The sequence below is a fragment of the Nicotiana attenuata genome, unplaced genomic scaffold (assembly GCF_001879085.1).
Source record: "Nicotiana attenuata strain UT unplaced genomic scaffold, NIATTr2, whole genome shotgun sequence".
Lineage (NCBI taxonomy): Eukaryota > Viridiplantae > Streptophyta > Magnoliopsida > Solanales > Solanaceae > Nicotiana > Nicotiana attenuata.
Window position 1 is genome coordinate 35,636 of NW_017675759.1, and position 14,027 is coordinate 49,662.

At 35.9% G+C, this 14,027-nt stretch overlaps 1 protein-coding gene and 1 long non-coding RNA gene across 3 annotated transcripts; both read right to left on the bottom strand.

Annotated features, from left to right (window-relative positions):
- Positions 1-442: 442 nt before the first annotated feature.
- Positions 443-4,449, bottom strand: LOC109220416. Of its 2 annotated transcripts, none has more exons than XM_019384890.1 (3): positions 3,723-4,449; positions 2,661-2,805; positions 443-2,384 (listed from the first exon to the last, which is right to left on the bottom strand). In XM_019384890.1, the coding sequence occupies exons 2-3, from the start codon at positions 2,797-2,799 to the stop codon at positions 943-945; spliced, it is 1,581 nt and encodes a 526-aa protein (XP_019240435.1). In that variant the 5' UTR covers positions 2,800-2,805; positions 3,723-4,449; the 3' UTR covers positions 443-942. The 2 variants fall into 2 exon arrangements, with proteins under 2 accessions (XP_019240435.1, XP_019240434.1); XM_019384889.1 differs by having other exon boundaries at positions 3,761-4,448.
- A 5,617-nt stretch (positions 4,450-10,066) lies between these two features.
- On the bottom strand, positions 10,067-11,108 carry LOC109220413. The gene is made up of 4 exons (XR_002067087.1): positions 10,877-11,108; positions 10,704-10,790; positions 10,463-10,567; positions 10,067-10,348 (listed from the first exon to the last, which is right to left on the bottom strand). It is a non-coding gene; the product is annotated as an uncharacterized LOC109220413 (long non-coding RNA).
- Positions 11,109-14,027: the final 2,919 nt, after the last annotated feature.

A 14,027-nucleotide genomic window follows, 5' to 3' on the forward strand; every position in this document is an offset into this window, starting at 1 on the left:
CAAAGTACCTATATGGTATGCCCTAAGTTGTCAAGAGAGGGTTTGAAGATAAAAGTTCAAATTTCAATAGAGACAAAAAAAGTACTAATAGATGATTTCTTTCTATTTGTTTACATGACATGCTCTTTTTCTTCTTTTCAATGAAGACTATCAGTATTTATTATTTAATGCCGTCAAGTCAATCAAGCAGTTTATACTTCACTCTCAACACAACCAACTCTTCTAAGTTGAATGATACACTCGAAAGCTTGGTAGGCACATGCCACAAGGTGTAGAGGTTAAAAACCATCCTTCAATGAAAATACGCATTTTGATGGTCTCAATAATCGGCCAGAAGCAAAAACAGCATGTTGCTTAATCAGTCAGAGCTAAGAGCTTATATCCTTAAAACTTCTGGTACGAATACCTTCACGAAACAAGATTGTCCGGTGAAGCTATGTCCAATGTTGGTAATTTCTTATTACCCATATCAAAGGTCTTCCTTTACATAGCTGATAAATAGACAAAAGAGAGGACAAGGGCACATAAAAAGAGGGGAAATCCGCGACTATACAAAACAACTAAACTTACGTATATCAGAATTTTTAAAAGGATCTTCATCCCCCTTTCTTGGAAATATGGCTCAATTAGCCATAGTTTAACTTTTACATTTACAAATAAATTCTAAGAACCTACGGTCAGTCAAAACAGCTTCCCAGGAAACTGGAGTTAAGTAAAGCAAATAATGGCTACTGTACAGTTCCAAAAGCTAAGCATCCATCAGCTTCTGTAACACCCTTGCAATGTCATTTCTTGCAGAGAGTAAAAATTATCTTCCACGAGCATTATGAATATACAAGGAAAACTGAAACCTGCAAATGAAGCATCACCAGATTGATTCAACCACCCAAAACCAGCCTCTGTCTACAGCATGAATGTGAATGTCAAAACATAGCTTAAACCTTAACCATCTCGACTCTTGTATATCCAGGCTCCATCCCCAAAGACTTCCTCAATCATACTGCGGGTTGGTAACAAATCAACTTCATTTCTGGCACAGCTCAAGTACCCAACATCCCATTCTTTGCCACCACATGGCCCAAACACACGATCATGCTCAGTGCCACGGCCCATACCAGCAATATCATTTGCCCAATGTTTACCATTGTCGGTCTGCCCTAGTGATGATTCTGAAGTAACCCCAGCTGCAACAGTGGTACAGGAGCCATCTTGGACTTCTTGCTTAACCACTTTATTTGATAGGCCTTGGTCTTGAGGCTGCAAACTAAGTTTATAACTGCTGTTACTATCAAACAGCTCACCAGGACATGATTCCGGCACATCAGTGAAGACCTTTCCGCTACCAAAATTTACAGCCTTATAATCTTCCCAGGTAGCATCACCGCCATCCTCATCATGTTTATCGAGCTCCTCATGGATCCCATTGCCACTGAGATCATTATGATATGCTGGGGATTCAACCACAGACTCCTCATCTTCATCCGCCATATTAGCTTCCTGATCAGTATCACCAACGATCTCCAGCCACTCATCATTATCACTGTCTATGTTCAGTGGATCAAATCTGTTCTGCTCAGCACGTTTTCGCAAAATAAAAACATTAAAATAATAGCTAACAAGTTCCTCCCTGCTCCGTGAAGGAAACTCAATAGCAAGATGGTTCCAGAAATTCTTGCCTAGTGATGCAGGATTGGACAATACAACCTCATGAAATAATTCCTCTTCCTCTTCACTCCATTTTTCTGCCACTACCTCTCCCATGTCACAAAAACCCAACCTAAAAAATGTCTCCTCGCCAAGGGCTAGCTTTAGTTTTTCCCTTGCTTCCATGATGTGCAGCCGAACACATCTTATGGAACCTATATCTTCACATGAACATTCGCCTCCTCTCTCTACAATATTCTCCCCATGATCTGCACATAGCTCCATTGCAGGCATTGGAATGATACTATTACCAGCAAGTTTATTTTCATCAGCTTGCGATGAAGGACACAGAGTTTCGTGTACGCCCTCTATGTACGGTTTATCCTGATTACAAAATGCACCCCATTCGGGTAATTCTGCTTGAAAATCAGGTCCAATAGGGACCATCTTTTGAGGAGGATCACTCAACAGAGAAGAATACATCTCCCCGTGATGAGCAGCGGCCCTGAACGGATGATCAAAATAGTAATATTCAGGAGACATCAATATGTGAAAAGGCGCCTCAGGCCTGATGTCTTCCTCACTGGTGCAACTGGTGGGCCAGGAAGAGTTAGAAGCAGAGCCATAAATGCCCATCTCAGTTTCTTTCTCAGAAGAAAAAAGAGCTTCAGCCACATTGTGACTATCAGGTTTGTTGTCAGCATCAGAGTTGATTCTTGAAGAGTTGTCCTTATCACCACCTACCAAAGATATAGAGATACAGATCAATCCATCGGAACCCACACTATAAAGAGTATGGAGCTAAAAGATTCACTTGACATCCAAAATCTGCTCCTAAAAAGAGCAAGCCTGTAAAGAGAGGTGTGAAGAAAACTGCTCCAACCTTAAAAAATACTTGGCAAGTCTTACAGGGTACTGTACTCCACCAGTGACTGAAAGCATTTTAAAATATGGCACACAAAACAGCAAAAGCAGTGCAAAGAATATCTCAAACTAACAAAATAATCTCTTGTTACCTGAAGCATAAGCCTTCACAGCCACTGATTCACGAGAAAGTTCCAAAACTGAAACTAACTGACAGCTAGGTTCATGTCTTGGTTGCTTAGATGAAACCTCATACAACTCCTCTTCACCATACGGCCTTTTTTGCACCATAATTAGCTACACAAGGAACTAAAAATATGAGATATTTAAGCGTAAACTGGAAGAAGGTCAAAGATTAGCAGAGGGGGGAAATTCCTTCAAGTTCCATATGTTTAAAAATATGTAACAATACATATGATTCCATAATCACAAAGACATCCACAAAATAACTTCAAAGAAAATAAAGGGATAATAACTATACTTCACAGACCACAGAATTGCACTAGAACACCAATAAATTCAACACAGAAAACCTGAACAATGAGCATTCCAACCCAGTTCTATACAGCACAGAAGGGCACTCTAATTAAATATATAGCTGTATTGGCTAGCTGAAAAGAAAGATACTAAGGTAAACACCACATCAACTCTCAATAAACAGAAAAAACGACATGATGTGGTTAGTCAGAGGCTCAGAGCATTTGGATATACAGTCACAACTTTGTCAAAAATAAGGAACTGAGCTATGCCAGGCTAAGCCCATTCGTGATAAAAATAATCCAATCTCATAAGTGACACCGTTTAATAATAGTAAGTCGAGCATAGTCGGAGCACCCATCTAATTATGAAAGGTTACAAGCACTAAAACATACTGACCCGGAAAAGAATACAAACATCAAATTTTTCTTTAAGGACAACAGCTTACAGGAAACACAGACATGAATGTTTGAGCAAGTAGCAAATACAGACGAGACTATACACTGTCACACTATTAGCGCGATAACATATAGAACAGCTCATTCTCTTTTCGAGCAAAGAAGGCTGCACAGACTAATAGCAAACCAAATTTCCAATTAGTGACACGTGGCAGGGGAACAAAAGAGTGACGCGCCTTAAATTAGTTTTATCATAGTATGGCCCTAAAGAACGAAAAGCTGGAAAAGAGAACCATAAGTTTGTCTAATTACAATTAGTAGCAAAATTTATTTTTGCACCTTAAGTCTTAACGACTGCAAATGGACGGTTCGAGTACCTTGAACGGGAAGCTGGTCTTCGTCAAAACTGAGCTAGCCAATCCTTCAATTTGAGGACAGCAATATAAATACGGGTAAAATTATCTTCTTCTTTTTTTGGAAAATCGAGAGGTAAAAGTATGAATTGCAAAAATTCTTATGAAAACCCTAACTCTAGATCCCCAAATTCAGATACAACTCTTCAATCAAAAATTAAATTAATTAAATCAATCAAAAATTGGTTCAAAGAATCTAAAATTGAACAAGAAATCCCAAATCCACAAATTATTTATATCGGAAGAAGATCAACCCTATTTTTCTTTTCAAAACCCAAAGAAATCAAGGGAGAAAAACAAAATTAAGATATAATAACGATTAATTTTACAAAAAGAACTCGAAATTGAACAGATCAATAGAAAATAGAGGAGATCCGAAACCCTAAAATCGAAATTTGATTTTCAAAACGGCTATAGCCGAAAAAAGTATAGATGGATAGAGGAGAGAACGAATTAGACAAATCAAAAATTGATTTGAAGGTCGAGAAGAAAAATCGAGGTCGATTTGAGGGGAAGAATAGTAGGGATTGGAATTGGGGGAAAAAAAGGTAGCGAAATCTGTTATTGGCGCGTCCGGAAATAGTAAAGCGGGTAGTCTAAAAAATTGCGCCAAATAACCGAGCTAGTTTGGTAACTAGAAAAAATAACCGAGGCTAGTAGGCATAATAATTAACGGCTGCATTACCAATATGATTTATTGCCTAATTCTTTTTCCAATATTTATTAGCCTAATTTGTTTAGAAATTAACTAGTCACTCACGTGCTGCTAAGGGGGTAAGAAATTACCACTTTAATTTCACGTGTTCGAATTCATACGATTATTTCATTATTTTTTTTTTGTGTGGAAAAGGATACTCTAGTAGAATTGGTCACTCACGTGGTGTAACTTTAGTGAATTATTTTGTGTGGAAAGAGATATGGTACAATTTGATTAAAATTATTGTATCTTGTCCTTTGTGTGAAATTTCTCCCGTTTACCATTCTTAATATGTATTGTATTTTTTTCTTTTTTTTTCTATGATCTTTTTATTTTTGGTTTCACCTTTGGCAAAACTACTAATTGAGACTTGGCATGAATGTGTAAAAAGATTTCTGCTAACCAAATCACACCTCTGGTTTTGATTCCCTCCCTTTTGCCTAGTGAACGAATAGAATGTATAGCTATATTAAGATTAGAGATTATATATAATATATGAACTAAGGCGCAACATTATTTTTGATTTTGGTATTTCAATTCAGCCATATGAAATATTTAAATCTGAATCACAAATCTTACATCTTTTTGTATTAAAATCGAACAGTTAAGATGCAAATCAAAGAATGTAAATTATATGGTGGAATATGCAGAATATGAATACGTAAGGTGTGCATAATGCAGAAGTCTGGGATAATTTTATTGTTATTGCCTAGTGGGCATTAACATAGAAATTTCCCTGGGGCGTTAACCGTGAGATTTTCATTCATTTTCTCCACACTAGTTTTTTTTTTCCTACAAAAAATTGATTCATGCTTACATTACAGTAACACTCTAGACATCTGCATGAGATCACACCAATGTTCCTGCTATATTTCTGATAAATAACAGAGGGGTTTCGTAGATAGTCATGAACATGTTATAAAAACTGATATATTTATGTTCCAAAATGGTGCACCTATAACCAGGTTTAATCTAAGTAAATATATACATAGATTTTACAAAAAGAAACAAGTGATTGGAAAACTTGAAATACAGAACATTTACAATTACTATAACTCATAACTCAGTGTAGATACATTTGCCCGGTTTGTCAATGTTAATAATCCACGAAGAACTGTTGAATGGCCTGAGCATATTCTTAGCAGTCAGCAGTAACAGCCATTTATCGAAGTCAAACAATTACAACGCCTCACATTTCAACCCAACTGCAACAAAACAAGTTGGCCAGCAGATCTGGCATTTCAGCATACTCAGTTGAAACTAGTTTGGCAATCAAATTACTGGTAGACAACAGAATCATGTTACAAAGGACACTGTCCGTAAGCAATTCTTTCGTACTTTTTTTAGATTGAACATGTTTTCCACCATGGATACCGTCGGTGGCAGCGCTATAAGCTTATAGTTGTCCTACAAGCTATATGGTTGGGGCGTAAATGATAGCAGAGGTAATATGGTACGGAGGTAAGATCAAAGCTAACATGCATATCAAGTAATGACATGAGCATTTGACTACAATGAAGTAGTCAAATTTAGACATAACAGACATTACAAGCAGATGCCAACCCCTTTTAGCAAAACTAGTATAGTACCCGCGCGATGCGCGGATAAATTATAAGAAAAGAATAGTGTACAGAGATAATAAAAATATATGTATATTGCAAATTAGAATTAGCGATCGAATACAAAAGGAGTAAAATAAAAAATAAATAGATGAATTTTGTTTGGAGTAATATTGGTGGCTAAGTATGAATGAATTCCATGACAGTACTATTCGGAGAAACTCTCCCAAAACCTGTGAAGCTAGGTCAGACGTATGGTGATCTCCAACACCTATAACGAAAATTTAAAACTCAAACATCAAAATTTTGAGTATAATTTATAACGCAAGAAGTCATATTGAATAGCATTTCATTGTTTACCTTATTTATGTTCATCGATAAAATGAAGCAACTTGACAGATAGATAAAGTATTTATCTTTGGTAATTGATGTATACTCTATATTTTTTTACAGAGTATCAACGAAGAGCATTAAAGAAAAAACAAATGGTCTGAGCAACAGAGAAAGATCAGATGGTCCTTTTACTTTCCTTCGCAAATGTTGTTATGTAAGACTGTGATTGTATCCACATTCATTCCAACACTGAATTATAAGGTGCATGCCTTCCACATTGATGGAACAATTATTGTTTTTATTGCAAAAAATGTGGATTGTACCACATAATATATCGTTTCCAAGAAGATGGTCTCTGTAATAAATGGTTAAATTTATTTTTTTTATTTGGAGATTAGCATGCACCTGCCATCATGAAAGTATTTTAACGCATATGTTGTAATGTTATGAGTTTTTGTAATTGGTGACTGCTCAACTCTACCTATAGGTGTTGTGTGATATGGATTCTGAACGATAGCTGCTGGTTTTTTTAATTATATTCTGTAGGTGATACCTTTCAATTTTACTCATAATTCATCGCTATACAGTAGTAAGATTTAGTTTATTATCATATGAAATAAGAGAAGGCAATGGATCCACCTTCAACCACAGTAAGAAAATTGCATAAAGGATGGGAATACCTATTATAGTGATTCCAAATACTATTAATGTTTATAGTCTACCAGGACAAATTGATATCTACATAAGAACCTCTCTAGGAGACCGTGTTGTTAAACTTTATAGTCGATGTTTTATACGCCATGGGACGAAAATCAAGTCGTGTACAAATTATTGTTGTATGTTACTTCCCAAACCATTGCCTCGTATGAAAAATATAAATATCTATTTTTAGTTTGACTTATCGAAAGGAACTTAAGTTAAGTTAAAATTTTCATTTATAAAAGTATACTGTAGTGAAGCATATTTTGGACGAATTCATATTTGTAACTACCTAAATAAATATATATTCCTCATAAATTTTTGATTTCAAAATAGGCAAAACAGATTGTAAAGTATTACTATACATGAGAAATATATATAATCAAGTAAAGAGCGTAAAGTAATGTGTTTATTCATGTTTTTCCTTATTTAAGACATTGGGTATCTTGTTAAAGTTGCATTATTTAAAGGAATAATTTAGTGTTATTATTTTATGTTATACTCTTAAGAAACAAATAGAGTAAAATGAAAGATAATGTTGCAAAGAAATAACAAACTTTCATTAATTTTAAAATTTAAAGGTAGTTGTACAGACGGTTCTCCCACTCAGCTTCAAATTTAACAACATAAACCCAAAAAGGTTCACTTGGCCAAACCTCGTGATAAATGTCAGTTAAAATTATACCTAACGGTTGACCAAGTGAATCTACTAAAATTACTAAGGCTTCCCAATCAGATAGTATAATTTTGTCTATAAAATCAATTAGTGCATCTCGAGTAACCTGATAATTTGCAATTTGTTCATCTATTGAAGGCCTAAGCTCTGTAAATATTTTTTCTCTTTCCCTTCTTTTAGCCCTTCAATCTCTTAATTTATTTTGTATCGCCGTTGGGATTTTCCTGATAACTTCAGCCTTTGAGTCTGATTTATTATAGGAATAAATGCTGCGATGGCGTACCCTTCTACGTTGTCCCCTTTGTTGAATTTGAGAACTCGTAGTTGGATTAATTTGAATGTGTCCTTGTTCAGCCATATCTGAAATAAGACCAATTAAACAATAAGAATCGCTACAACATATCCTTGTGATAATATAGGACATACATATTATTTGAAAATATTGATGGATTTATACAACTATTTTAAAAGACATTGTCAAGTTAATAAAGGACAAATATGTGTAGTGGATATAAAGCTTCCTTGGTTGACCATCGAACGCCAAAAAAAATAAACAAAACTTTGCTGTAGTTGTTTCGAATGTTAAAGGAGATGAGAAGAAATTGCGAGACAAATTCTGTACTTCTGAAAATTAAAGGAAGTGTAAAAACTTTATAACTTTCATCAATTCTAGCCATGTAATGACTCAGTCAAAAACAAACTTGTAATGACTCAGTCAAAAACAAACACCACATTATGCTAAATTACGATATGAGTATTTAGGTACGCAGCGTAATTTAAGTCAGTTTACTAATAAGATGATAACACAATTACAGTTTTACATAATAAATTACCCCAATCACATAAAATTTAGTATATTCATGTCCATGATTCTATCCTATATTGCAATAAAAAACAGTAACCATAAGTGATATAATTGGTGTGGCGTGTTTGGATGTTTGAGTATTAAATAAAAGAGTTGAATTAGTTAAAAGAAAATCGACATTCACTATTTTATGCTGGTATATTTATTGACCAAACAATAAAGCAAAATTGTATGCAGCAGAAAATTACACATGTAATAAGTAGAACAACCCCCTTTGCTGATACTTGACTGGCTCAAAAAATTAGCAGGTGAAAACATGTGCAGAAGAGTTAGATGAAGAACAACTAAGATGATTCATATATATGCAATACAAAAAACAGAAAGATAAAGAAGTAATAACTCATACCTTTCATTCTCCCTCATTTTTACATACCATACTTCTTATGTCAAACAATTCGTATAAAAGTTTCGACAAACCAATTCCAAAGTGCCTTTTCAGTCATTTAAATATGGTAATTTCAAGTATGAGTATTAGCTATTAAAACATAGTACTAACGTATTTTCCTATCAACATAATGTGAAGCATAAGCAATAGGAAATATTGTCACAGAACTGTAACCAAAAACCTATATTAAACTTAAAAAATAGTTTTCCAAATAATTTATTCTAAAAACACAGTCTTTACGAAAAAAGTCGGGAATACAGTTATTCGAGAAAGAGCATATTTAAACATCAATTATGTAAATCGTAAATGTGCAAACAGTGCATTAAACTTCATACCTTTGTTATTGGGCGAAAATTTTAAGACTTGAGGCTATCCTGATTTTGCAGAAATACTTGTTACGTAATACTCTTTTATCAGCTATTCTTGTTTTAACGCCTCCTTTATTATGTGCTTTTATAATTTTATGTGATTAGTGTAGTGGGGAAGTGGTTATAGTGGGGCATTGTGGATGATTTGTGAAGGGAGATGTGAAGTAGTGGGGTGGAACATGAGGATTGTTGGATGGGAGTGGGAAAACGTGTGGGCTATATGATAAGAGAAAGAACTGCATTTTCAAACTTGTGTAAACGAAAACTGTAAGGAAAACAATTTGTAGAACAACGTAAGTTCTGATATCCGAGTAACATTTTATAAAAAGGCTAAGAAATTGGGTATAAGCAGAACAAAATTTTCAGTTTTTTGTTTGAATGCTATTACGTTGAGTACAACAGTAAGTTGATTATAATTGTCAAAATGATGTCCTGGTTAGGTTCACACGTTGAAATATTTATAACGTAATGTATATAACTCGGAGCACTTTCACTATTATCAGAATGACGCCTAAATAACGAAAAGAAATAACAGAGTTTGCAACAAACTTGTCATATCGTATACTTATAATACGAATGGACCTATTGAGTAGCAAAATAAACAGATGGAAATGGTCGTGTCATATGTTCGTATTCGACAAATTTTTTCAATGAAAATGATTATGTATTGGTGTCGAAGTAAATACAAACTAAATCGCAAAGTTTGGGAGAAGGGAAAACATGAAATGATACAAATATGTTGTTTATAACTAATAAACTACTAAAATAACTTATAACAGCATGATTTTTTCGGCTAACTGTTACATATGCAAAGATCATATGCTGTTTTCTTCTTTATATACATTCTGTCGATATTATTTCCAGAAATCTGTGCATTCGGATCTTCTCGAACAACTGTTGCAGCAATACATGTACCTATCTTGGCTGCTCTGTTAGCAATAAAGATCAACTCGTTATCTTCATTAGAGCCCTACAAATTGTTTAAAAAAAATAAATTGAGCTTCAGTAGTAAACCTGTACTTCAATTTACTTTGTAAAAAGCAAACAAAGTAGAAGAAGGTTCAGTAGATGTTTCTTTACATACTCATAGTCACTCTTTGTACTCTGTTAGCTTCTGTTCTTGAAGCTCCTTTTGTAATTTGGATGTTAAGAAAATTAAAATAAGTTGACGACTATTGCCAAAAGTTGACTGGAATACAAAAATATTAGAGTTTAGTTCAATAAAACCATACACGAAAGAGAAAACAATAAAATTAAACTTGGTGATTTCTAGCAATATTCTTAATCTTTAAAATTTTATTATGTTAAGATCAAGTATTAGAAACCTCGGACAGGAATTGAGTGTTTGGTGGTCGCTCCCATGTAGAAGGCGTGTGCCAACGAACGTGCTGGTCAATCAGGACGACCAGCTCCTGCGCAGTAATTGAGGTTATAGACTCCGCATAGATACATGAACGATTAGGAAGATAACACAGTTCCAGAAATACAAATGATTTACCTTGCAAATGTTGTGCTGTTACTCAACAGAATTGTGAGTTAAGAGTTGATGAACTTTTGACTTCAAATATACTCCAACAACTGAAGCGATAATTAAAACTCTGGATCTGTTGTTTAAGGTTCGGGCCTTTGATGAGGATGCTAAGTTAACAAAAGTGGGTGGAAAAATGGCTCACTTTCCTTTGGTTCCATGCTGTGTAAGTTGATTGTTGCCTCTAAAAAGTCGAACTGCTCTGCGGAGATAATAACAATTGCTCCATTTCTTTTTGTAGGTAATTAACTGTTGTATCATCGAAAGGACTGACAACTCCAACATGACAATTTCGCTAATTACATGTAAATATTAATAATATATTAAAATGATAGGCAGAAAATATAATTATTAGAATTTTGAGGTAAAAGCTATATGTACCAAATAATTCAGTGTCGTCCACATCAACCTTAGTTATCAATTGGTTATATGGCCGCAGAACAAACACATCCATTGGTAAAAGTGGATCACATGTTTCAGCAAAGGTTGTATTCTAAGTAAATGTGAGGGCTAAATTATTTTTTTGGTTATGAACTTGTATGTATTGTGACAAACGCTAAAGTTCGCTATAACATATAATGCAAACTCATTAAGTTCTGTTTTGGAAAGATGCATATGAGACATGCCATATCTGATCTCCGAGTCCATCAAGCGTTGCAACACTTGTATTAATAGATATCTTCTGTTTGCAACTGAACATGTCATAATAACAACAATGTAGGTTTATTGGGAAAAAAGGAATGAAGACCAATGTTTTTCCGTTTCCTACTGATATGTGTTTCTATCCGTACTGCTGCAGATGAACAGTTCATGGAAGCTATAAATCGGCAATGACAGAGATACCAATGATGGTAACTTAGTGGTATACAGAAGTTGTGGCATGAGCCACTTTAATAACAGCTAAAATGTAGCAAGATACATGAGCTCTAAATGGTTGCCAATGTATTGAAACAACAGAATGATTGTGGGTTTGTTCTATAATGTCGTGTTCCAGGAAAGCTTTTGTGACGACCCAAAGGGTCATCACCTGTTTCCTCATTCGTTCTGTGCTTCCGAGGCCTTGGAAACCTCACCTTTGGTTGCCTCGATTTGCGTGCGCACTCCGGGCGCGAAGCCGGAAAATTTTTTATGTTAAAATATATGAATTCTGTGAAAAATTTGGTGAATTATGATATTAATATTGATATAGTTGACTTTGGTCAACATTTTGGGTAAACAGACGCGGACCAGTGATGTGACGGTCCCGGGAGGTCCGTTGAAAAATATGGGACTCGGGCATATGCCCGGAGTCGAAATCCGAGGTCCAGAACCCCGGTAAAAGAATTTTTCTGATAAATTGTTTTCTGAAATTAATAAGGAAAAATGGAAATGAAAATGAGTTAGAAAATATAGGTATCGGGCTCGTATTTTGGTTCCGACGCCTGCTACAGGTCTTAAATATGCGTTAAGCGCTTCCTGTGAAATTTGGTCGAAATCGGACGTCGTTTGACGTGTTTCGGACCTAAATAGCTAAAGTTGAAGGTTTATGAACTTTGAAATGAAAATTTTGAGTTTTGGGGGTTGATTCTTTGATTTTGATGTTATTTTAGCGATTTGATCGCTCGAGCAAGTTCGTAGGATGATATTGAGTTAGTGTGTGTGTTTGGTTGGGAGCCTCGAGGGCTCGGGAGTGTTTCGGAGGTGGTTCGGGGTGTTTTACACTTAGAAAAGTTAGCAGATTTTCTGCAATTTTTGCTCAGGCCTTTTCTTCTTCGCGATCGCGGCCTTAGGCTCGCGTTCGCACTGCTCATGGTGTTCCCCTTCTACGCGTTCACATCTCCATAAGCGCGATCGCGTAAGTCAAGTTCAGGACCCCAGAGACTTCCTCTTCGCGTTCGCAGTCAGATGTTCGCGAACGCATAGACTTGCTGCTCCCTCCATCGCGTTCGCGAGGCCTTTTACGCGTTCGCATAGAACAAACCTGGACCCCCAGCATTTTCTTCTACGCGTTCGCCTTCCCCTTCACGCGAACGCGATGCCTGCCCATTTTCCTTCATCGCGAACGCGACCGGGGTGTCGCGAACGCGATGAACAATTTTGCCCAGTTATTTTAAAAGCCTAAAAACAGTAGCCATTACGGGATTTTGCCATCTTCTTCACACGAACCTCTCTCTCAAATCCTCCATAGACGAAATTCAAGTTCCCTTTCCTCCACAACTCGTTGGGTAAGTAATCCTAACATCGTTTCCTCATTATTTTATCATCTAATCACTAAATTCTAGGCCTAAAAACATGAAATCAAGGTAGAAATTATGGCTTTTGGGTAGAGTTAGGTTTTTGAAAATTTTGGGCGATTCAACCTCAATTTGGGGTAGGTTCTATATCACGTTACAGCAAGGCGTCACGAACCCCGGAATTTTTCCCACCGATCGGCGTCGTGGATGGCGCCTACTAAACGGAGCTAGGCCACATACATTAAACATCTCGCTATTGCAATCCTCAACATATATTTATACTAACAACAGTTTAAAGAAATGCGGAAGACTTAAGTTAACAAAAAGGATATAAAAATGCGGAAGTTTGAAATACATCCCTACCCAAAATCTGGTGTCACTAGCTCACGATACTATACGAATACTAACAAGTCCTGAATGAAAGAAATACACATGTCTGTTTTTCGTACAATAAAAACAAACTGAAATAAGGAAAGGGACTTCGCCTGCGAATCGCCAGCTAGGCTAAACTCAGAGAGTCCCTGACCGAAGATAGCTCCCGGATAAGAATCCTACTGCTGCTATCCAAAAGATGCTCTGATCTTGTGCACAAAAGAAATGCACAGAGTGTAGGCATCAGCACAAAGACCGACCCCATGTCCTGGTAAAGTGCCTGGCCTACACCCCGGCGAAGTAGTGACCGAGGCTCAACAGGACTACCACACCAACCTGTACAATGGTGTTTATATACAAAATTATGCAATAAAAAGGAAAAGAAAATACCAAAAACTAAACAGTTAAAAGGGAGGGAAAACATGCTATGGAAGAGTACAATTTTTGGATATAAAGGTTCATCCAGAGCGTGATTATAAACATGGCACAACAATAATTAAATCAAAATAAGAAATTCAAATAGTTGCCACGCATCA